Source organism: Talpa europaea (assembly GCF_964194135.1).
Source record: "Talpa europaea genome assembly, chromosome: 1".
Lineage (NCBI taxonomy): Eukaryota > Metazoa > Chordata > Mammalia > Eulipotyphla > Talpidae > Talpa > Talpa europaea.
Window position 1 is genome coordinate 149,773,478 of NC_140073.1, and position 26,553 is coordinate 149,800,030.

The 26,553-nt window shown below is 40.5% G+C and overlaps 1 protein-coding gene across 1 annotated transcript in view; it reads left to right on the plus strand.

Moving 5' to 3' along the window:
* NYAP2 (neuronal tyrosine-phosphorylated phosphoinositide-3-kinase adaptor 2) overlaps positions 1–26,553 on the plus strand; it is a gene marked incomplete at both ends in the record, with an annotated part of 236,682 nt that overhangs the window by 128,409 nt on the left and 81,720 nt on the right. The window contains one exon of the mRNA XM_084239825.1: positions 15,528–16,625. Coding sequence (XP_084095951.1) covers positions 15,528–16,625 — 1,098 coding nt within the window. The remainder of the gene's footprint in view (positions 1–15,527; positions 16,626–26,553) is intronic.

Below are 26,553 nucleotides of genomic sequence, written 5' to 3' on the forward strand. Positions count from 1 at the left end.
CGGGGAAGAACTCCCTGACTGAAAATTAAATCAGGACCTCAAGGTTACATTGGGAGGGAAGGGGAGTCAAGAGTTCTTGGAGGGGCATTCCCAGGGTAGGGGCACTTGGCAGACAAGCCTGAACGGGGGAGTTGTTTTTTGCTCTGAGTCACAGGAAGAGAGGTCTCTGGCTGCAGAGTCTTTTATCAAAGGTTGAGTCTTGGAAGAAGAATGAAGAGATGGGAGCTATGTCGTGGGAGACCTTATTTATCAGAATAATTATGAGAAGACATTGCCAGGTTTGAGCAGGGATGAGGGAATGGTTCATGATTCTAGTAATTACATCTTTATCTATATAAAGGATCTTATCAGACATACTAAGCATTTCATTATCGTAAAGCAAGGCATCTCTGGGTATATAAGATATAGCTAGCTAGCTAGACAGATAATAGATAGATGATAGAGATAGATAATAGATGAATAGATATATACAGGTATATTACAGTAGATGTTACACACATGCATACATGTGCAGATATACACACATGCCTATATGCATACACATGTGTGTATATAGTCACACACATGCATGTGTGGACATTATATGTTCATACAAAGTCAAATTTGAGTTTATAAATATACATAGGCCTAACGCTTTTCTCTACATTATCATTATTTATCCTTCAAAAATCTGTGAGTTGAAGTTTAAATTTCAGACTAAGATTCAAGCTGATGTTGGGTTAGATGTTTAAGATATGACTTGGGGATAGGAGGAGACTTGCAAGGAATAATCTGAGAACAATGATGTGAGAATGGTATCGACTGGGTAAACTGAGAACATGGGTGAACGTGTTCTCACATGTTAGGATAAGCATTCATGTCCTGATGACTTCAATAAAAAGAAAAAAAAACTAAATCTAAAACAGAAATAAACAATAACGGGCATTTGTCATAACTATCTGAATAATGAAGGGCTAGATTCACAATGCCACATAGTTTCATCCTAGATAAGGAAAACTGCCAGCACCCCTGGGATGTGGCTCCACATGGCCCACTGTTGGCCAGTCTGCGCAGTGCCCTGTCTTCAAGTTAGTGTGGGTTCAACAGAAACACCACATAATATGAGAAACAAAAGATAAAGCTGATGTGAAGGTTCAGATTCTGAAGTTCCAGCCGACTTGCCCCACGACCCCTGGCCCTGTCCATGCTGCTTTAGTTTCTGCTGAGTGGTCAGTGGTCCTGAAGGACTCAGGGCCCTGGGAGGCCAGTGTCTGGTCAAGGAGGATCTGGTCTGGCCCAAACCATGTTGACTTGCCTGAGAACACTGTCCTTATCTGAATTTGGAGACGCATAAATGGAACTTACATAAAAATCCTACTAGCGAAGACTTAAAGGGTCAGCGGAGTAAAATAAAATTCCCAGCCACCGTCTTCAAGGAGGGAAGGGCACACTACCTGGGCTGGAGGCCTATCTGCAATACCCAGATCTGAGTCACATGAATAGAAAAACAATCTCCGTGCTTATTACTTGCAGGTGGCATAAAGCTTTGAGATGCCCTAGAGATGACCCACTTCATCTTTTGGAAATACTCGCTCTCTTTTAGAACCTAGTCACGCTTTTCCTAAATTTGAGATGCACAGAGAACATCTCCCAAATGTCATTTTGCAAAACCTAAGGGGTATATCTATGATTTAGGAACAAAGAGAGTTCAAAGAAAAGGTGTGAATTTCTTAAATTTTCAGCAATACCATACTTATGCTAGGATTTATATCCCTTCATCTTTCTGGCTTGGATTTTAATTGTATTTTAAATTAAAGCTCACCCAAAGAAAATTATCTTTATTTTTTAATTTAAGACCATAAGGAACTAAGAATGCCAACATTTAAATGACAATGTCCAGAAAATTACAGTGCCTATATAATTTTAAAGGACCGATTACATCTTTCAAAATAAATTCTCTTCTAGTATTTTGATAGATAGGATATAAAGCTAATATAGAGGGAAACTGAAATATTGATCTCATAGCTCAATGAACATAAAATCTATATTTATTTAGGCAATCACTCATTTTATAGTTTCCCAGAACTGGTAGGATCTCTGGCATTGGCACCATTAATTTTTATAGCTCTGTGCTGAATAAATGTGAAGTATGTATGAAAGTATAAACTCCCATTACATATCTTTGAACACAGAGAGATTCTGAAATGAATACTGATAATTACTGATAATGATATTAGTTACGCTTTTAAAGCCCTTCCTATGGCCAGGCAGAATGCTAAGTATTTCAAGTGTAGTGACCTTTAAAATCCTTAGAACACTTACCAAAAAAGTGTCATATCTACTTAACAGTTGAGTAGAATGAGAGGCAAAGATATTAGAGTTGACTTTCTTAAAGTTACTAAATACTAAACTAACTACTAAATTGAGATTGAAACACAGGTTAATATGACTCAAGGAAGCATATTGGCAGTGCTTTTTTGACATGGTTAAAACACCCTTAATAATATGTTTGTGAAACAAATATACACAGTTACCCATGAAGACAAATAATTATTTGTTCTACAGTCAGATCACCTGGATTCAAAGCCAGCTTTTGACATTTAGCAAATAACTCAGTTTTTAGAGAACTAAATTTTAATGTCTGTAAAATGGGGGTTATAGTAGCATCCTTATAAGGCTGTTGTAGGGATTAAGTGAAATATTCTCTCCAAAACACATTGCCTAATACAATCAATGCATTTGATATATGTAGCCATTCCTGTCATGCCTATTATTATTATTATAATTATTATTATTAATATTGCTATTACAATATCTTCACTAGAGGATTGTAAGCATACCTCCACACAACTTGAGTGGAGATGGAGTATTTTATGGCTCTGTAATGCCACTCTTTTTCTTACCTGATTTCAGATACTTAAAAAGATCACAGACATTTCTATCTTACTATCTTGGCCAGGACAGACTCAAAAGGATAATCCCCAGTAGACTCTATCTATGGATGCAGGAATCCAGCTTCTACAAAGTTAGGACTGCCTGAGGAACAGGGGAAATATTCTAATCATTAATCGGATTTTTCTCCCAACTTTTTATCCCTTAACATAATATCCTCCTGGGTTGAATCTAAATTAACTGAGCTTCTATTGGGTCTCAGCATCATACATTTTCCTTGCCTATGTTTTCTGTTGCTATATTTTTTCCCTCCAGACTCAGGAAATTAACTTACTTGGTAACTTCCCTTCTCTGCAAGTAGAGATGCTGTGATAATACTGTGAACATGCACAACAGCAGATTTCAAAATATTTGGGTACAGGGATAAAAGGATTATAACCAGTGATTTAATAACTCAGCTAGCCCTAAGTTTTAACTAGTATTTCCCCTGATTTGAACTTCCTAAGTATCCTTAATTGATAGAGGTGATTGGTTTGCATAGATAAAGCCAACTAGAGAGTTCTTGGTGTTGGCAACCTATAGTGATGCAGACATATGGCTTTACTTAAGTTCTTTTCCTCAATAAAACTAATCTTCAAGACAAAATACTCCCAAAACTCTAAGGAGATAAACTTTTATTAAGAAACATTGAAAATGGAGGGTCAAAATAAGATTATCTAAAGAGTATATGACAAAGAGAATTGAAAATTTTAAATCATTTTGCATTGATAGCGTGTTGTCCATTGAAACAAACGTTAAAAGGAATTATTGGTCAGTATCTATGGAGAACAAATCCCTCTGTGAAGTTTGCTGAGGTTCTTAAAAAGTTGAGTTGATTCTACCTTTGGAAATCTCATTATTTTCAGGAGAGAGAAAGTGATAGAAAAAAGGTAGGAAATGAGGAAGTTGACAGGAATGAATAAGTGAAGCCCAGATTAAATACAAAAACAAAAACAGAACTAACAATATAACAAAGGAAAAGGGAGAATTAGTGATGCTTGAATGGGATCTTTAAGGACAGGAAGTTTTTGTTTAGGTGAGGTAGTGGGTAATGAGAGCAAAGTGCATAAAGTCTGAGCACATACACACCTGAGTGTGTGGAATAGGAGTAGTTAGGTTTGGCCAAAGGAATGGGTGTATGAAGAAGGTCAAAGAAAAAAACAAAGGTGGAAATTATATTTGGTTATAATGGGAGGTTTGACATTCTCTTTTGGAAGCAAAAGTAATGATGCTGTGGTATTATTAGTAATAGTTGTTTATTAGAACTGAGGAGCCTGGTGTAGTATCTCTTTCACACTCAGGAAGGATAAGAGTTATAAGTAAGTTGTAGAATATTTCTTTTCTATTTTTCACATTTGTGATATTGTTTGAATGGTCTCACTATATTAGGTTTTGTGTCTACAAAGAAAGAACTTTTTTCAGTAAATGATCATTATAATCCGAAAATTCATAATCTAGGATGATATTTATGAACTCCTTAGACCCCCAGGTTTTTTTTATTAATTTTTTTTATAGAGGCATGTTTTATTTCTTTGTTTGTTTGTTTTGTTTATACAAGCACTGGGTACAGTCAGAAGCGCGGGAGGGTGAGAGAATTCACCAGAGCCAGAGTGGGGAGCAGAGCAGACAGAAGGACCGAAGTACACTGCTGAGGGGAGCAGTGGGCGGCAGGAGAGGTCTGCGCGCCATGTGGGACCCTCCTCCGATGGCCGGGGAGCAGCTGGGGATCGAACCGGTGCTGCAGAGGCCGTGGGCAGCTTCGCAACCCAGCGCTCAACCGCTGCGCCATCGGGGAGGCCCGACCCCCAGGGTTTTTTTTTTTTTTTTTTAATTGAATTTTTTTTGGAGTATCATTGGGATACAACATTGTATGTGATTTAAGGGTATAGGTTCACACCTCTTCAGATGTATATTTCTACCTGGAGTCTACCACCAAAACACCAATGATCTTGCCTCATAGTCCATTCAGCTACCTCCCACCTTCTGCTTCTAGTAACTTCAATTCTACACTCAGATTGCTTGGTTTGTTTTAGTTTAGCTTGGTCTGTTCCTTTACTTAGTGTCTTTACATTCCACACCGATAATTTTACTCATGTGTAGGGACAGAAGGACCCAAGTGTCATATCCATTGTAGGATCTAACTTGCACATTCTCTGTGTCCTGTGCTCCTCCATGTCCCTCTTTGACCTTCTCTTAGGATACAGGAACTGAAAGCAGACCATGTGAATTCCTTAGTTAAGTTTTCTGGCCTTTTAGGTAGGTGAAATATTTAACTTGCATGGATTTCCACATGGTGGTGATGACTATGCCTCCTTTAAACCTCTCTCATGCACACCTTCATTTCTTTGACCACAGCTCTAGACTTCATATGTTTCCTAGATTTATGACTCTTATTTAAATAATGCCCAAGGAAATGGAAGATATAGGGTCATTTGTAGCTCATGGGTTCCTGGAGAATACTTGAAATCGTGAATATTGGCTCTAAGATTGGCAAAGGTCTACCATTCAGTAAACACATACTTAGCTGTGATGAGCTAGCCACTTGAAACAGAAGATTCAGCAGCGATCAGGGCAGACAGAGAGTGTCTGTCTCTAGGAAAAATGCCCTCCCTGTCTCAGGTGGGAGCAAGGAAATATATCCCCTAATACTTCGATGCTTATATGAACTCACTGAGGGGCAAATGAGAGAAATGTGCAGAGAGAAGCACTGACTGGTGGTCTTGGAAGACTTCTTGGGAAAAAGTGACTTTCATGCTGAGATGTGAGTGCCACAAAGATGCCAGATACTTATAGTTTGGAATGACAGACATAAGTCAGAGCTCGATAGTAGCTGAGGCACTAACACCAGATTTAATTCAGTACTATTGTACTATGGGGTGAGAGATTTCATTATATAACCAGACTCAACTCCAAAGACAACATGGGCAAGTGGACATTTATAGAAAAAGAGAAGAGTAGGAAACAGTGGATAGAAAATTTCTAAATGGAAATACAAGAGGTCAGGAGAGATCTGGCTTAATCAACCTAGTGGGGATGGACTGGAGATGGACCAGGATGGTCAGACATCACCTGGGGGGGGGGGTGGAGGCTACAGAACTCTGTCAGATATTGAAGGTGAGCAGACATTGAGAGCAGGGTTTCTGATTATACTGATTTAGAAGAGTTCTTATTGAAACTTTGTTTTATAAGTGAATAATGGGCCTAGAAGAAGATCCAAGAGCCTGACTAAAGTTTGGTCAAGCAACTAAATTTTGTCAGTTATGGGACATATTTTAGCTAACTCTGCAGCTGGGTTCACGCCTAGAACATAGTTCCTCTTTCTCATAAATACATTGCCTTTTTCTAGACTTATGTGAAGAATGGAAGGCAGGGTGGGCTTTGAGGACTTGCGATAAGGTAACCAGGCAATGCACACACACAGCCACCATTTCTGTTCTTTACAAATGGACTGTGTCAAAAGTACATCTCATGACTTGAACAAGAGGAGAGTGATTAAGAAAGCAGATTCTACCCTGGGATGGGAATGTCAAACTAGAGATTTTTTTTTTAAGATTTATTTATTTATACAAGCACTGGGTATAGTCAGAAGTGCGGGATGGTGAGAGAATTCACCAGAGCCAGAGTGGGGAGCAGAACAGGCAGAAGGACCGAAGTACACTGCTGAGGGGAGCAGCGGGTGGCAGGAGAGGTCTGCGCGCCTTGTGGGATGCTCGCCCGGTGACCGGGGATCGAACTGGTGCTGCGGAGGCTGCAGGCAGCTTTGCAACCTAGGGCTCAACCGCTGTACCACTGGGGAGTCCCCAGACAAGAAATTTGTAACCAATATTGTGAACAGAGGGTTGTATTGCCTTGGTAATGCTGGTTGCCTGCCTGGATGAAATTCCATGAAATGGTGTCACTTTGGTGCTGATACAGGGTTGGCCTTCAAATTATAAGCCTAGAAAATCCCTCTCTACAGATGCCCAGAGTAAGTAAGATATAGTAACTAAACTCCAAAAAAAAAAAAAAAAAAAAAGAAAAAAAAAGGATAAACTTTGTCTTTGTCTTAATTCAACCAGATTACTTTAAAAGGATACCACAGACTGACTTACTTATAGACAAAAGAGTTTTAATTTTCACAGTTCTGGATCTGGAAGCCCAAGCTCAGAATGCCAGTGTCACTGAGTTCTGGTGAGAGTCTCTTCCAGGCTTTAGACTCCTGACCTCTGGCTCTATCCACAGAAGTCTCTTGTAGGAACATTGATCTCACTCATGAGGACTCAGTTCTCATGACCAAATCACCTCCCAAATGCCCCCACTTTATTGTGTCATCACATTGGAAATTAGGATTCCAATTTGTGATTTTGATGTGTGTTATTGGGGAGCGGGGGGTGGCAGAAATCACAAACATTCAGACATAGCAAAGCATAAAACCAAAATTCTACTTTGCTTGTTTCTAATGAGAAACAAATGCATACAATTTTGGAAATCAAAATTATTTAAAGGTTTCTTGACGAATCTGAAGTTAAAAAGAGAAAGACTCCCCAAAATCATAAGTGTAGGGGGATCAGTCTCTACTCACTTGCTGGGTCCATCTACACAGCAGTCATAATAGAGAACCACAGTCCCTGGGTACAGCTGGTGGAACCCTAGGCTTTGAGCTGTGAGTTTTATGTTCCTTGTGGCTGGAAAGTTCCTTTTGGGCTCTTCTTCCTATACATACATCCATACATTCACTCTGATTTCAATCCAGTCTTTTTGACCAGAAAGTACATCATCTTTTTATATCTCTTTTCTGAGTCATCCTGTGGTGATTTTATAATGCTCAGATGGCAATCTTACTTCCTTAATTTCTCTATTCTGGAAGGGAGTTTTCTGTTTCCACAGGGTGCACTCTGTACCCTGGCTCTGTGAAAATAACAATAGCATTTTTCTGTGAGATAGCCGCAGAAACAGGAAATTAATTTTGGGTTTTTCAGTTATTTTTTGCCGTGCAATAAACCAATCCAAATTGCTATGACTGATACCAGCAACTTTTTATTATTCTATGAATTGACTTAACTTATGATGCTAGTTTCTCTGTTCTTTGTGACATTACCTGGAGTCTTTTCTTTGACGTGTGTTCAGTTGGCAGCTGGGATGGGTTAGAAGATCCAGCAAGTCTTCACTAACAAGTCCAGGTGGTCTTTCTCTTTCACACGACCATTTCACAAGGCTATCTTGAGTTTTCACAAATTGTGGGTTGGTCTAATAGTTCTTGGATGGTGATTGGCTTTTAAGACAGAGAAAGTCAAAGCTGTCCATTTTCTTAAGTCCACGACTCAAAATATGCTGCCACATTCTATTTATTCATGGTTTTTATTCAATCCATGGTTTGAGGAGAGGGAGGTAAGACTCACCTATTGATAGGGAGAGTGAACACAGGGAGGGAAAGATTGAGATGGCCTTAGGCTTCCAGCCACATTTCCAATGGACAAAATACTCACACTTTTGCATAAATGTTTCCCTGCATTCTAATATCATCTTGAAACCCAGATTTCACCATCTACATCATGCTTGTGAACCAGGAGCCTCCTGGGTGCAGTTCTTCATCGCCATGTCCTTTGAACAAAAAGTGTGATTTATCTGCTCCTCAAGGCATGTCATTGACTGGTGAGTCAGGAGCAGAAACTTGCAGTTTATAGTCCTGTTCCCAAAAATGGGGGCTCGAGGTTGGGAAGGCACATGGAAATCATGGATCCCTAGCAAACCACCAGTCCAATTGTGCCCATGTGGGCTTGACAACAATGAAAACGGGGAACTCAGATCACAGTTCAAGGGAAATAAACATCATAAGACACGAACCTTATGCAATGTGGTTTTAAAGTAATAATATAGATCTCCAATTCCAAAGCTGATCCCTCATATACATTATCACACTTCCTTGGTCCTACTATACACAGACCAAGGATTTTTGCTACGCCCATCTTCACAGACACCTTAATTTAAAAATAAAGGAACAATTTTGCAGAATGTATTGTTGAGCTTGTGACTGTGAAAATAAAAATATCCCTCAATCTCCTGAAATTGTGAGTTGCAAAAAGAGAGTTGTGAGCACAATTCTGCTGTAAGTGGGAAATGTGTCTGTCACATTCCTTCCAGAAGCAGCCAGTTCTAGGATCACACAGTGTGGACTTTACTTCTCTCCCTTGAACCTCTTTCCCTGGCTTGAATTATGTATTTAAATACATTGAACTAGAGCTACAAAGTTATGGTTCTACCATTATAGAGGGGCTTGAGTAGCTGTTTTAAAAAGATACTTTATACTAAATACTAAAAAAAAAAAATCACAACTTTATCCCCCTAGTACTTGCCTTGATTTTTAAAAGGCATGAGATTAAACTGACATTATGAGGCTTTTAAGAAGTAGTTGATAAAGAATTTATATTTCTTCTAACACACGGATTGGATATATCCAGCACATCAGGCTGGGAATCTGTAAGAGCCCTTCAAGTCCTGGAATTCTGTGACTAGAGACTTTCCATAAGAAACTTTTTATGGGTCTCTTTTTTCACTTCTTAGGGATGCTAACATCCACAGATGTGAATGCATGGTTTTATTTTTTAATTTTTAAAAAGATTTATTTATTTATTTTATACAAGAACCGGGGTACAGGCCAGATGCGTGGGAGGGTGAGAGGATTCACCAGAGACAGAGGGAGACCAGGGGAGGCCCTGTGAATGCATGGTTTTAAATCAGACTTTTTTTTTTTTTAATAAGGAAGGAACAATATTTCAGAGGGACTGGTTGACATGCTGAATTTCCAAAATGAACTGTGAAAGATCATCTACATGACTGAAAGCCAGGCATAACCTTTGTGCTCAGATACCTCATTTCAAAAATGTCACTTTCTGCTTATTCAATGCAACTGTCATTGTACTATTTTAAGCATTAAAATTTGTGTTTTGGAGCTGAACAGGAATTATTGCTTCTATCTATGGGCTTATTAGAAATAATTTAAAATTCATTCAAGAGCTATAAAAATCACCTTTTTAATTATTGTTGAATTTGGTTAAATGTTGAAATTTGCAATGGAATTTTAATTTTTATTAGCAGTATTTCAGTCTCTAAGTATATATCTCAAAGCTTTTTATAAGTACCATCTAAAAATGACTTTTTAAACATGATTTTTTTCTTTAATGTTTAATTCCTCAGAGTGAGCTTAAAGTAGAATAAATTATGGGACAGTGTTGCTTAATATTTCAGACTTTACCTTATATGGATAAATTTTTTAAAAAGCATATATGACACTTGAGAAATTTGCTTTTGCTTCATGAATTATTTGCTCAATACATCGACTAAGGTAAAACCATATGATAGATGGAAAATTGGGAGAAAAAAGCAGTTTATTAGAAAAGAAATTGTTTGCTCCTCTGATTTTCCAGACCAAATGATGAGATTACAAGAGGGGATATGAAATGAGAAGCCAACATTTTCTGGGAAAAGAAGTCTTCTGATATAGAAGGAATGAATCTGTTTATTCATCCTGATCATCTGAAATTTACTTAGTACTTCATTCTTTAAATAGTCCTCAGTACTCTCATTTCAAAAATTTTTTAGAAAGATTTATGCATCAAAAAGCTAAGGTGTAGGCTAGAGAGGCAGGGGTGAGAGGATTCACCAGAGACAGAGTGGGGAGCAGAACAGGTGGATCTACTGAAATACACTGCTGAGGGGAGCAGTGGGGAGACAGGTGAGGTCTGCTGTGCCATGTTAGTCACATCCCTGGCCGGGACTTGAACTCATGCTGCAGCACTGTGGACAGCTTCATAGTGGTGCATCTTAACTCCTTGCAGCACCAGGGAGGCCCCTCATTTCAAAATTGGATCAATGCAAAGGAAGAGGAACCAGAAAAAAAATGTGCTGGAATTTTGTGGTTCTGCCCACCTTACATTCTTTCCAGCACACAGGGAGGGGGAGAGGAAGACATTGCTCAGATGAGAAGAATCTCCTGGGTGGGCATGGTTGCTGGGAGAAGTGCTTCAGCTGTCGCATGCCTCGGATTAGAACAGGAAGTCAGTGTGCCAAGCAAACATCTAGAAAATAGGTTGGAATCATATCAGAGATTGGAGATCCAGATGGAAAGAAAAACCAGAATATTGGAGCATGTGGCAGAAGGGTGCCCCCTGGGAGGGTACCTGCATGAGCATCCCGGTTCTCAGCTATGTTTTGCTCTTTATGACGTAGTTTCAGGGGGTGAGAAGGTCTAGGGAAGGGACAGGTGAAAGTTACCTTTTAAAGACTGGAGAGATTTGGGGGCATCCCTGGTGGCTCAAGGGGTTAAGTCTCACCATTGTGAAGCTATCAGCAGCTACTGTGGCATGAGTTTGATTCCCCTCCAGGGAGGTGACCCACATGGCGCAGCAGACCTCTCCTGACTTGCTTACAGCTCCCCTCAGCAGTGTATTTCAGTTGATCTTCCTGTTCTGCTCCCCACTCTATCTCTGTTGAGTCCTCTCACACGCCTGCCACCCCGTACCTCTGGTCTGCACCCCAGCTTTTGTGTTAATAAATAAAAAAAATAAATCTTTAAAAAAAATATTGGAGAAGGGGCTCCCTGGTGGTGCAAGGGGTTAAGACATAACCTATGAAGCTGTCTGCAGCCTCTGCAGCATGAGTTCGGTCCCCTGGCCTGCCAGGGAGCAACCCACATGGTGCAGCAGACCTCTCCTGACTCACCCGCTGCTCCCCTTAGCAGTGTGCTTAGGTTGATCTGCCTGTTCTGTTTCCTGCTCTGTCTCTGGTGAATCCTCTCACCCCCCACACCTCTGGCCTGTGCCCCAACTCTTGTATGCATAAATAAATAAATCTTAAAAAAAAAGGAGATTTAAATTCTTTCTTTCCTTTTTTCCTTTTTTTTTGGGGGGGGGGCTAGAAAAACTGAGATGTAGATCAGAGGTGCAGGGGGTGAGAGGATACGCCAGAGGCAGAGTGGGGAGCAGAACAGGTGGATTTACTGAAATACACTGCTAAAGAGAGCCATAGGCGAGATAAGAAAGGTCTGCTGCACCGCATGTGGGTCAGCTCCCTGGCCAGGGATGGAACTCAGCCTATAGCAGTGATAGTGCTGACACCCAACCCCTAGGCCACCAGGGAAGCCCTACATTAATTCTTTTTTTTTAAAAAAAAAAGTTTTATGTATTTATACAAGAACCGGGGTAGGCCAGATTAGCAGGAGGATTCACCAGAGCCAGAGCGGGGAACAGAACACGCACACTGACAAAATACACTGCTGAGGGGAGCAGCAGGCGAGACAGGAGAGGTCTTCTCACCTGCTGGCCGGGATTGAACCCGTACTGCAGAGGCTGCGGACAGCTTCACAGTGCTGTGCTCAACTGCCTGCGCCACCAGGGGAGGCCCCCTACATTAATTCTTACACAGCAAAGCAAGGTGAAGTATTACTATGCCAGAGGATGAAATTAAAGTGGGTGTTCATCATTCAGCTGCACATGGTCTTTACAAAGGGCTCAATAAATATACCATTTTCTGAAACAGCTCAGGATGCCCTAACAATACCATAGATTGGCTTGCATACACAATAGTCATTTATTTTCTCACAATTCCACAAAGAGCCAGCATGGTTGGTTTCTGGTTTCTGGCTTGGAAAGTGCCTCCTGCTCAGTATGTCCTCAAATGCTGGCGGGAATGAGTGAGTCAGTACTCTCTCTGGTGGTTCTTCTTATAAGGGCATAATCTCTTCCATTATGGGGACCTGATCCTCTTAACCTCATCTCAACCTAATTATTTCCCAAAGGTTCCATCTCCAAGGACGATCACACAGGGGGTTAGGACTTCAACATGTAAATGGGCGGGGGAGAGAGGCAGATTCAGTCCCAGCAGCTATCAACTTGGAATATCTCAGCCACCATAAGAGTCACATCTTATATTTTATTCTGTGTGTCAGACAACAGCTATACTTGATCTGGCATTGAAACTGTCCTCATACTACAAATGGATTTTTCTAAATTCCTTCTCAATAATTGTTTTACCTCAATTCTAGCAATATGGTATTCTAGAAAGAAACTTCTCTGTCTTCTGTCACTATATAGACATGAAGGGATGTGGTTTTCTCACATTTTGAGTGTAAACCAAGCACTGCTCATGCCCCCTGCAGAGGCTGCCTTGTGATGGGTGTGGGCAAGGGATGTCACCTGGAGAGCTGTCTGTCTTGCTACTTACCTGCTTCCCTGAGGACCATGCAACTCCCTGCTCTACCATTCACCTTACATTGCCTGGGGGTCCTGAGCCACGGTGCCCCCTCCATGCAGTGTTACCACCCAGGATAGGTAGGCTTGGGTTCACCAGCCTGGGTTCTTTCTGCTTGTCCTATTATTTCTCTTCATATAAGTACCTGAGTCTCTGTTGGAGCATCAGCCTTTAGCAAAGAGTCAAAGAAAACAAAACTGAGTTATAATTTAAGTTAGAGTTAAGAATGTATTCTAAATATGGCTGCCCCCATGTGATCTAGCTGCCCATCTCATGTACACAGATATTCCGCCTGTCAACCTTTCTTTCACAGATCTCCTGGCTGTTCAGACTCATATTCTCTAAGGCCCCCCCTCATCCACACCATTCAACCACTAGAATCCAATAGTTAGGGAAAAATGTTTTCCCCAAGTCTGAGTTACTTAGTCTAACATGATAGCTTAGACTAGAATGAGGTTGAGGAGGCTGGAAATACATTTCAGAAGCGCCTGGGTGAGCTTGTGTTCTGCTCAGTCCTGACTCTGTCAATGTTCATCTAGTGCTAAGTCAACATTGTTCATCAATTTATGGTTTTCTTTTATTTTGGTTCACATGTTTGTATACCATTAGGTTTCTTATTTAAATCCTATGAAACTTAAAACACAAGGTAGATTTCAAAAGCAGTGAAATGTGTGCCCAGTGGGAAATACCAAGAGGAGCCAATGGCCTGTGGAACATTCCTAAAGAGCTGCCCTGATAGTTTTCACCCCATTATATCTCAGCTTCCATTGCTTGTTACCATGTGCCACAAACAGCCATTCTGCCACGATGTGTAATAATTATAATCATTATAATCATTTATCAACAAGATGAGAGAATGAGATAATGACAAGAGTTTGGTACCTTCCCTGCATGCCGAACAATTGACTTCAGTCACAAATGTGTTGCCACCCTATTCCACCCTACTGTATGATATCAGAAGTTTTATGTTCCATCAGAAGGGGGACTTCCAGCAGGCTGTGGGGTACAGTGGCACACAGACCTGTTGTGAGTTCCCACGAGTTACTCTTTAAGCTTACATGTCATTCTTTGGGGTATCCTCTTAAAAACTCTTGAAGGGATTCTGATGTGCCACTGAAGCATATCCAATAAATTCATGCCAAAACAACAATTGGGGATATCATAAAATAACTTATGAGCAAAAACAGACAAATACACCAGAAACAACAATACCTGGAGATTTGGAGATTAACTTGTCTACTTCATAAGATTTTCACATCAATTTTCCCTGAAGTATCAGCCCTATCTGTATAGAAGTGATTTATCTGAACCAAGACAGAGATTAAGTCTAGCAAGCTGAGACATTTTTATCTTAAATGAAAGCAAAATGTGATCATGTGTAATAGCCACATCATTAAAAGAACTTAATCCCTTTGGTATTTTTGTGACCATTTGTGCTAACAGAAATGAAGACTTTTTCCCTTGAGACTCTTTCTAGATTAATTCTTGCAAGTTAATTTTTATGAAATTTGTGACTGTTTTTATACAACATATTTTATCTGAAGATTTGTATTTAGAAATTCTAAGGCAGAGGGACAGCTAGTTCTGGTCTAATGCATTTATCCGTGTTGGATTATGAATATTGGCTTGAAGACAAATATTATGATTCTCTCATCCAAGCTTTCTTTTTTCTTAAAGATTTATTTATTTATGCATGCAAGAACTGGGGTACAGGCCGGAGGTGTGTGTGTGGGGGGGTGGTGAGAGGATTCACCAGAGACAGAGTGGGGAGCAGCACAGGCAGATCTACTGAAATACACTGCAGAGGGGAGCAGCAGGTATGTCAGGAGAGGTCTGCTGCACCATGTGGGTAGCTCCCTGGCCGGGGAGCGAACTCATGCCCCAGTGTCTGTGGATTGCTTCATAGTGCTGTGTCTTAACCCCTTGCACCACCAGGGAGGCCCACATACAAAGTTTCTTTTTTTATTTTTTTAAGATTTATTTATTTACGCATACAAGAGCTAGGGTAGAGGCCAGAGGTGTGGGGTGGGGGAGGTGAGAGGCTTCACCAGAGACAGAGTGGGGAGCAGAACAGGCAGACTGCCTGAAATACACTGCTGAGGGGAGCAGCGGGCGAGACAGGAGAGGTCTGCTGTGCCATGTGGGTTTCTCTCTGGCCGGCTGGGGATCGAACTCGTGCTGCAGACACTGTGGATTGCTTCATAGTGAAATGCTTAACCCCACCAGGGAGGCCCCCCAAGTTTTCTTAATAGGGGAAATATCGACTTCTAGTGTCGTGCTAGAAACAAGCAGACAACCTCTGCTTGTCAAAAGCTGAGAGTAGTAAACCCAAGTGCAGGGATTTTGGGGAGATTCCTCCAGAACTCATCTCTTTTTGTCCCTCCTTCTTTTAGTGTCCGCCAAACCACGACCCCACAGCGATGAATATTCCAAGAAGATTCCTCCTCCCAAACCCAAACGGAACCCCAACACTCAGCTGAGCACGTCCTTCGACGAGACATACATCAAAAAGCACGGGCCCAGGCGGAGGTCGCTCACCCGGGACGCCTCCCTCTCCCAGGTGGGCAGCCCCGCGGGGGACCCCGATGAGGAGGAGCCGGTGTACATCGAGATGGTGGGGAACATCCTCAGAGACTTCAGGAAGGACGAGGACGACCAGAGCGAGGCCGTCTACGAGGAGATGAAGTACCCCATTTTTGACGACCTCGGCCAAGACGCCAAGTGTGACTTGGACCACCACAGCTGTTCTTCGCAGTGTGCTACTCCCACGGTGCCTGACTCGGACCCGGCCAAGTCCTCAGTGCCCTGCACCCCCAAGGGTCTGCTCTGTGACATCCCCCCGCCCTTCCCCAACCTGCTCTCTCACAGGCCCCCGCTGCTGGTGTTCCCCCCGGCTCCCGTGCAGTGCTCCCCCAACTCCGACGAGTCTCCGCTCACCCCGCTGGAGGTCACCAAGCTCCCCGTGCTGGAAAACGTGTCTTACATGAAGCAGCAGGCGGGGGCGTCGCCATCCTCGCTGCCGGCCCACGCCTCCTCGGGGCACCCCAAGCTGGAGAAGGAGCAGGGCGCTGCGCTCGGGCAGGGGGCCGCGGCCTCGGCGCTGTCCTCGTCGCCGCCCGCGCCGTCCACGCTGTACCGCACGCAGTCTCCCCACGGGTACCCCAAAAGCCACTCGGCCTCCCCGTCGCCCGTGAGCATGGGCAGGTCCCTGACGCCCCTCAGCCTCAAAAGGCCCCCTCCCTACGACGCCGTGCACTCGGGCGGCCTGGCCCGGAGCGCGCCAGCAGTGCCTCCCCCCGCGGCCCGGCCGGTGTCGCAGGACGCGAGCAGGATGGTCCACGCGGCGGTGGGCACGCACGGCGCGGCGCCCGGGGGCTCGCGCTCCAGGACGCCCACCAGCCCTTTGGAGGAGCTGACCAGCCTCTTCACCTCCGGCCGCAGCCTCCTGCGCAAATCCTCCAGCGGCCGGCGCTCCAAGGAGCCCGCGGAGAGTAAGTGGGGCCTGCGCGGGGGCCGGGCGCGCGCAGAGGCCCAGCGCGCAGCCAGCGCCAGGGCCTGCACCTGCGGGCTCCGAGGGCGCGGCCGCGCTGTGGCCTCGCTGAAGAAGGGGGTGTCGTTCTGGTTTGCAGTTGCTTGTCGATTTTGATTTTTTTTCTTTATTATAATTCGTCTTTTTCCTGGCCCCTTATTTAGGTTTTCTAAGTTCCTGCTATGAGTAAGGGTGGAGAGGTGGGGAGAGGAGGGATTAGGGTCAAAATAAGGGGGGTGCAATTGTATGGGGAATAGAACCCACATGAAAATGCATGCATTGTGCAAAATGAATGATGTTAGAATTATATAAAATAAAATATATTTGAAAGAAAGGGGTGTATGAAGCAAATGACCTCTGTGCTGTTGGGTAACGCACGCAACCCAGCACAGGAATGGTTTTTAGAGTTAAAGATCATAGCTCCATTCTTACATCGGCTCTGGGAAGTCTTCCAAAGAAATTATTACTGTGGAATTGGGAGGTAAATATCTTGGGGGAAAATGATGCTCTGAAACAAGGAATTGATGCATGTTAAAATTTATCTTTATCTGCTGCTAAAAACCCACTAGAGTTAATTTGTATTGGGAAAAATTTGCTGGAAAGAAAACAGTTTTTTTAAGGAGTTATTTATTTATGCATACAAGAATTAGGTACAAGCCAGAGGTGCAGGTGGTAAGAAGATTCATCAGAGACAAAGTGGGGAACAGGACAGGCAGACTGACTGAAATAGACTGCTGAGGGGAGCAGCAGGCGGGTCAGGAGAGGTCTGCTGCGCCATGTGGGTTTCTCCCGGTCTGGCCAGGGATCGAACTGGTGCTGCAGAGTCTGCAGATAGCTTCATAGTGCTGTGCTTAACCTCTTGAGCCACCAGGGAGACCCCGAAAGAAAGCAATTTGGGTCAAATCTAGGTCTTTGTTTTTTAACATAATAAATCATATTTTTCCCACATGCTCATGTTCTGACCTTCACCCTAACCTGGAATAGCCTCCTGGTTGTCCTTCGAAGAAGTATAGTGATTAACATCTTACTGCAATGGTACTCTTCCTACATCCCTCCTCGTGTAAATTACAGAAAAATCACTAAGATAAACAGATGATGAACATTACATTCACCACTGAATTTCAAAGAACAGGACTTTTCTTTATCTGAGACTAATCATTTTGTGAACCTCGACTCACTCTGTAAGTAGGTGGTTAAGCCAAAGCATCCCATTTTCTTTCATGTGCATTTCTTTAAAGTACACAGTTTTCCTTATTTAAAAATACTTTAGGCATCTAATGTGCTGATTAATCATTTTCATCTCAAATGATCCTAAGGCATTATTTTGTTACTTACCTATTGATAAGTTCATTCCTTTTCCTTAAAGGAGAAGAAAACCTGAATACTTGTGATGAAGATGATGAAGACACTCCTTAGATAATTAATATTCATTGATAGTTATTAGCCACTCACCATATTTTTTCTTTCGGTGAGATTTATGAAAGCATTAGCTGCTGAATTATTCTCCCCCAAAACATTTTACTTACCTGATGGAAAGGCAGAAATTTCTATTACATTAGAAGTGTGTAGAGTTAACTATATACACACAGACATATGTAATTTTTTTTAAAATTATTTAAAAAATTGAACTAAAAGTTAGCAAAAACTATTCAATACTTCAAGAGTAATGGTCCTCAACTTGGAAGATTGGCCCACGGAGACATTCGGAAACATGTCTGGGATTATTTGGGGTTGTCACAACAAGCGGTTCTCCTGACATCATGCGAGAAACGGTGAGGGATGCTGCTTAGGTTATTATAATACACATGGCAAGTCACCAGCACCACCTCCAAAACATCACCTAGTCCACACTGTCAGTGCCAAGGTGGAAAATTCTAATCTGATTGTTTATTCAACTTTACAATTTCTCCTAGATGATTGATTTAGTTTAAGTATAGACCAATTAAAAATTTTAGAATACATTGGGAAAAATACTTAAAATGATTTTATTCTCAAAATACATAATGGTTAGTGTGAAATTAATAGAAATTTCATTCTAGAATTGATGGAATTTTCCGATTTTCTCCCTACCTACCAGCTCCTTTGGAGGATCCTTAACTGTTCCAGCTGGCAGCTCCACCAATTAGCTAGAAAAAGTATATGTAAAAGAAATGATTAACTAATGAAGTTATTTCAAGAAAAATCCATCTGTTAGAATCAGTCTATGTACAAGATAGCACAGATTTCTCCATTTGACTCCAAAATGAGCTTTGTGTACTTCTAAAACAAAGCTTGTGTCTGGGAAAGGGATGTTGCTCTTCATAGCTTTCAGGAATCCTAGGGTTGAATTCCTTTCCAGGTATTATTAACCATGGACCCACTCTTCAGAGGAAGGCCCTGCTCTGAGTTATCTGAGCATCCATATTTTATTTTACATAAATGGAAAAGAAGAAAAGTGCAAAAATATAAGTAAATAATTCAATGAAATTTACTTTTAACTCTGAAAGAAAATAGAAAGACTTCCGAGATAGAACTCATGGGCACTTGCTGATGCCATTGGGACACCCTAAGTGAGAGGCAGTAGTATGACTCTTGCAACTCCAAAGACTCAAGAGGCTTTTTTCCCCATCTCAGGAACAAAGGTTGATACCTCTATTCTCCACTCAACTCTGGCTTTACTGAAATTACTAATGTTGATAATTTTCAGATATTCAATTTATGGCAAATATAATCTTTGCATGTTAACTAAAATATCTGTGCCAAGTAAAACACATGACTTCAACTCTTACTTTTAACTATCTATAAAATATATCTAATTTTAATGCAATAATTTCATATTTTAACATTCATAATTATTGATGGAAATTGGGCCATATGTGATACAATAAGGCAATAGTGGTAGATTTTTAATAGATTTCACTTATGTGACAATATTTTAAAAGCAGCCTTTATATTAATTATTCAAGGAAGCAGTTTCTTTTCTCAGTTGATGCGAATTTGTGATGTCAATCAAATATATATGATTAAATGAGGGCACTTGGTAGTCTCTCTAATGCTAATAACATTTTATTTGATTTGGTTATTATTAATATTTTTTATATTTGTGCTTACAGATAAAGGATATGAGGCATGTAAGATATGATTGACTTGAATTTTATTGTTTGAAATTTTTGCATCTACATGAGCCATAGATGTACAAATATGTTTTAGACTTTAGGGACTCAAATGTTAATTTTCCATCTGTTATTTTTATCTTCCTTTTTCATACTATTATATATCCATTTATGCCTATGATTTGAATTTTTAGAACACCTAGGTTGTAAATGGGCCATTTTAGTTTTGTAAACTAAGAGTCACAAATCATAGAAATTTAATCACCAGAACCAAGTGAGAAAGAGGAGACTTCCTTTTCTCCCTCAAAATAGAAACACTTTTAAAAGAAAGGTTTAGCCTGCATTAAATATAAGGAGTTAGTGTATGTTCCTATGACAAAGTATAAACCATGGTGAAGAATATTTAAATTTTATATTTGTGAGGACAATGAGATACAAATGGCAAAGTACAGAAACATAAATAGAAACTTTCAAAAACAAATACAAACATGAAGTAGCAAAGCAAAGAGACTGATGAAGGAAGTAAGGCAGTGCAGGATGCTCATGTGGGGTCAGGTGGATAGGTAAACAGGTGCAGACACAACACCTGAAGCACATGCATGGGGAGTGTCTTAGAAGGGGCACAGAGACACAGAAGACAATAAACAAGGAGCAAGGAAAAGCAAAGCAAAGACTAATTCACCCAGTAACTTTACTAAGAGATAAAAACGGGTTGGCATAGTCAACCCGTTGGCATAGTCATTCTATTAATGACATTAGATATTTCACATAAATGGAGATCTACATTTGCTATGTTAAGTCTCAATTTTTCAGCCTTTTAAAATTCTCCCATTGGTGTGATGCAATAATGTTGTGAATCAGATAAAACCTTTGCCTTTCCATTGACTTCCTTAAACAAGCACAGAAACAACTCAAAAACAAACTAACAAACATGCAAACAAAACCAATATCACCCCCACCCCCCAACAAAACTAGACCTTTCTCTTTTATAAGATAGTCCAGTGATGTCTCAAATATTAGGTATTGCTGGTAAAACAACTGTTCCACCACTTCTTACTATTTTATTTTTTTAAAGAATTTTATATTAAAAGAATAGTTTTGGACGTTTTGAAAAATATATTTCTGCATGTATATATTATCCCCTTTTTTGAAAAAAGGTAAGGTCTATTAGTATAGTGTAGCCATCTTCATAATTCTGAGTGATTATTGTGATGACCATTTTTTGTGCCTACTAGGCACTAATGCACATTAGGTGTCTACCAAATGACCTGAGAGTGGGAGAGGGATGTCCACAGAGTGGCAACTCTCACTGCCCCTATCATTTGTAATAGTGACACAGTATTGATAGCATCATTATTAAGACACGGGGATGTCCTTTACAACTCTTGGAGGTTGGAGAGACGATTAACTCTCATCTGTCATAACATTTAAAATCACTGAAATTCTTCTGTCTTTTCTTTGTAGATTTCCTGCCTCCTTTTTTTCTGGGTAGTTTTGGAGGTAACCTCTCCCCCGCTCCCCTACCTCTCCAACTCCCCTTTCACTCCTTTGCTCATCATGTTTTCAAGACCATTCATAACGTGTGGACCAAGAAACCAGATACCAAATTTGTCTGAGAAGCCTCTCATCTAATTTTAGTGCATTAATTTCTAGGTAGGGTCTTTGCATCCTTTACTTTCAAGGTCATTTGAACCCATTTATTTAGTCTTGGATAAAGTTTCCATCATATCTGAGGTGGTCAGGAAAATCAGCTTCCCAAGAATCAAGATGTCCTGGGAAACATGGAATGGAGGTTAGTTTATTTTAGGAGAAACTATACATTTTACTTAGCCTATTTGAAATATAAAAATATTTCAGTAAAATTTAGCAAGCAGAATAGTTGAGGACTTTTTCTTCCCTCCTTATTCCTGCGGAAGCAGAGGCTGACTAAGAGTAAGTTGGACAAAAGGTAGTAGTAGGAAGCCAAAAGGAAGAGTGGAGTAGTGTCCACAGGTCTAGATCTCTCAGATGTATGGAGAACAGGTGAGTTTGCAGCCTGTGATCCTCCACCAGCAAGCTTGTTGTCTAGGGTAGAACTTCTGGAAGCATGGAGACTTGGAACTACCTGCTTGAGGTTGGGGACTGTATTGGGAACCTTTGGAATTCTAGGATTCTTCAAAAGCATTTGGACCTTGAGTTACACCCAGAACACCTGACGATATCTTGAGGATATCACAAGGAAGTTTCCAGAAGACTTGGTCAGACCAAGAATTCTAGGCTTTGTTATACATTTTAAATAAACACATGACCCTTGTTAGCCATTCCCTCGCTGTTTGTTGGGTGCCTTTCCTACTCAGAGTCCCACACTGTTGCCTTAGAGTGGTTTATGACTTAGCACAAAGGCGCCTTCCAATAGCTCAGTAGAGAAAGTGATCCAGGATCGGTATGTGGCAATGTTCCCAGGGCAAGACTGTGGCAACTTGCTCAGGGTCCAGGAAGGCCCTCAGGGATGATATGAAGAACAGCTAAGCCCAGAGTGGGTTGGACAACAGGAGCTAGTGGGGAGAGCTTGGGAATAGAATGCAACATTGGACTTCTTCCTTGAGAACATCCATAGTAACAGACTGACTTTTATGCCGTTTGCTCTATATTAGGCACTGTTCTAAGCAGTTGATTTGTAGTAAATTCTTACAGTGATATTCCGAGGCAGGTGACATATTCATAACGATTTTAAAATTGTAAGAAACTGGTGGCACAGGCGGTTGAGCGCAGAGCTGTGAAACTGTCCACAGCTTCTGCAGCGCTGGTTCCATCCTGGCCTGCCGGCGAGGGGCCCACATGGTGTGGCACTCCTCTCTTTCGTGCCCACTGCTCCCCTCAGCAGTGTATTTCAGTCAGTCTGCCTGTTCTGTTCCCCGCTCTGTATCTGGTGAATCCTCTCACCCTCCTGTGCATCTGGCCTGTACCCCGGTTCCTTTATAAAATAAATAAAACAATTAATCTTTAATAAATAAATAATAAAATTGTAAGAAACCAAGACACAACTTAGCCAAAGTTACATAGGGAACAAAGCTGGAATTTGAAGCTATTTTATTTGGCTCCAGAGTTTCTGATTTTAATGATACTTTATCTATACTTGACCAATCTCTGCAACTTCTTTCCTGTCCCAATTGCCATTAAAAAGTACCAGTTATCATCAATACTTGGATAGCTCATGGTGTTATCATTCTCAGAGGTAACTACTTAATAAAAGAAAACAGCATCTATACTGAAATGCTTATTGGTGATCATCAATTTCAAAAGGGGGTAGAGAACATATTCAGTACCCTTTAAAATTCACCCAAGGATATCCTAATCCTTGTGATGGCATCCTCTGTGTCCACACTTCTGAGATGCCCCTGAAAGCACATGGTCTGTGTAGGGGACCTCGGCATTGCTTCCATGGCCTGTGTGAAGGTTGTGAGTGCTGGCCATGTGCCTCTAAGTGTAACTTAAGGCTACACATAAACGTGGTTCTTTGGTCTGTTGGGTTTTCAATACCAAACTACTAACTGGATGATTCTGTCTCTGAGGAGACAGTTTTTGTCCTCATTTGCTTGCATCTTGTATTTTAGCTATGCGGGAACTTGATGGCCGGTGGCTATCCCAAGGGGAAAAATCATCCTTTCGATGAAGGTCGAGCCAATGCTGAGACAGAGAGAACCCTAGCGTCACTAATAAGTAACTGATCTTTACAAACGAACAAACAGAAACTCCAACAGGACCTCTGCAAAATGCATCTTAACATCACCTCTTTTTCTTTTTAGATTTGTGTTAATGTGTAGTTGATAGAATCAGACACTTACCTTTACAAAATTGAAAAAAAAAAAAAACAGATCTCTTAGAGCATGCTGGCCTATTTAATTATTACGTTATTTTTTAAGCTAAAATTTCTTTTCAGGATGATGAGGTTAAATAGAGTATATGTAAAATTCCTTGATTTGGAAAATGCATGTGACTCCTTGGTTAATTGGGACCGTGGCATTGTCTGTTGTTCTCATTCAGCTTCTTTCGGGATTGCAATGTAGAATCACTGAAGAAGACATAATTTCATAAATAATTGCTCACCTTTCTGGGGGGAAACTGCAGCTGTCTTTGATTGATGCAGGCAGACGTGTTTATTGCCTGTGTTTATATTTTCTGGCTGCTGAATCTTTTAAGTGCAATTTCTTGTCAGCAATTTAATCAGCAATTCTCTCCATTAAGAAGAACCCTCCCTGCTTTAGATTTATAAAATGCAGAAACATTTTCAATTCAGAAATAAAACTAGTGATCTATTTTTTAAACCATGATTCCTTCAGTTGTATTTAATTTTATACAGATGAAATACATCAGGTTGATTTCTTTCCCTGCCGTTGATGTACCTCACACTGAAGATTCAATTTGTGATTTTTATTTAACATCATGATTTTCAACTCTTTGACATCTATAAGTAACTAATTATTTAAGGAAGGGCTTCCTGTGAGCCACATCATTCTCCCCTAAACTGCTCCAATGCCTCAGTTAATATTCTATAGAAGCTAAGGCAGGGGCTGGATATCCTTTGAGGTGGTTTCCATATGAACTCAACCATTAAAAAGCTTTGAGACTTTGGATGAGTCAGTTCCTCTCTTTAAACCTTCATTTTCTCTGTTTTTTCCAATGAAAATATTAAATGCTAAAAACTGTGCATCTCTTCTGGTTCTGTTATTTGAAGCATCTGTGGATCACTTGATGATCTGTAGATCCCCAAACAAAGGGCTGCCTTCCTGCCTCTGAACTTTCTGTCTGATGCTGTTCATTCTTGCAGAAAGCAATTTCCCAGTAACTCCATAGAACAACCCCCTGCATCCCTGTTTAGAGTCTGTCTGCTTCTTCACAAAGTCTTTCTTACATGACTGTCTATAAGTAATCTCTCCCTTAAACCCACAAAAAGCCTTGTTCTTCTGCAGTGGCATGTGTCTTAATCTGACATACTGTAAAGCTTTAATTTTTATCTTATCTTCCATTAAGGCAAATGGCTTGGGAGAACAAGGCTATACATTTTTATCATTTTCATTTCACATGGCACCCAATTCCATACAATCTTTCCCAAAATTAATGCATGATAAATATTTATTGAACCTGTTGAACCTAGTGACTGAGAAGGCTATTGAAGTTGAGGTGACAAGAGCCATCTGAGAAACACTTGACCATTAAGTGGGAAAAAAACATCAGATTATATGATTAGAAAATTCCCTTCTGAAATCAATATAGTCATTGAGCTAAAAAAGGAGCTATGCTGAATGCTGAATTCATTGGTTCCACTCTTAAGTGTCCTGTTTAAAAGAATGACCATTTAATTCTAGGCTAGCTTATAAAGGACATATGTGGCCATAAAGCATTTAAATGTGGGCAATTTTGTGGATGTCAAATCATCATCAGTTTCTGTGCAAATGAATGAGCTCTGAAAATTTTATCACTTCCCAACAATTAGAGATAGACCACACATTTTTAAAAGAAAATAATAGAGACCAACGTTATAAAAAAGGAATTCCTATCAACTTAACATTATGCATTATTGAACTCAAAAAGTAAAGAAATGAAAACATTTTCCACTAAGTCATTTAACCACCTCTTTGGCAGAAAGGCACTGCATAAAACCAGAAACCAGGAGTTATTGTTCTGTGACTCATGGTCTCGAATGTATGTGATCCCAGGTAAAAATAAGTTTAAATTGTAAAATACTTTTAAATGAAAAAAAAAATGTTTTCTAGAATCCAATGAATGGATGGCTATTCCAAATTGAATGAAATATCTGTAGGGTGCATGGTGCTTCCCACTGAAACAGACTCATTATTATGTTAGCTAAAGGGACCTAGGTCAATTAAATGTTCCACTCATGGTAGGATGACCAGTCAACAAGAGAAGAATCTGGGCTATTGCTGTTCACAAATAAAAGGAATAAAAATACTACAGCAAATCTAAGAGGGAAGGGGGAATATTAGTACCATGGATTTTGAAGCTAAATATCTGTCCAGCCAGAACAAGTGATCTTCTCGATACAATGAAACAATGAAAAATTTCAAATTCAGAATTCTGTAATGTTCTCCTAATAATTGATGGTGGAGGGAACTTTTTGCCTACATTTTCATATGGTTGAGTTTTAGTTCTATTCAATAAGCTAGCATTTTACTATTTTTTGCATCTATTCTTTTGTTATAAATGGACATGATATAATTAAGTCAAGAAAGAAAAATGATAGAAAAATAATTGGTAGACAGTCAGAAAGTATAGATCGGTGCTCTCCCTGTGTATTCCAACCTTAGATCTTCCACAATCCCATAGGTGGGAATTCTAACTTTTTTTCCCCATGACAAACATAAACATTCTAGATTCCCAAGAAAGAGAGGATGTAGAAATGATATAGATGTTAGCAACCCCCAACTGAATAACTAGAAATGCAGTGTAAAGCATTGCTCTCTTTATCATATTCTGAATAGCAAAGTTGACTCTGTATCCACAAATTAGTTTATTTCTTTGATTGATTAGTTATTAACCACTTACAAAGAATTAATGGCAAGAGAGATGTGTCAAAATGATGAAAGCTTTTTGTCAATGCTGGTCTAAGTGAAATTTAAACTAAAGAAATTAAAATAGATTGCTTCACAGTGGTCCTGCTTTGATTGATTGATAATCCCACTTGAAGCCTGCAGAATTCCCTTTGACTTCTAAACCAAGCTATGTTTATGATCATTAAATAGAAACTATGATAAAATGATCCATTGATATGTCAGCAAAGACAGCTTGATTCTAAAGCCA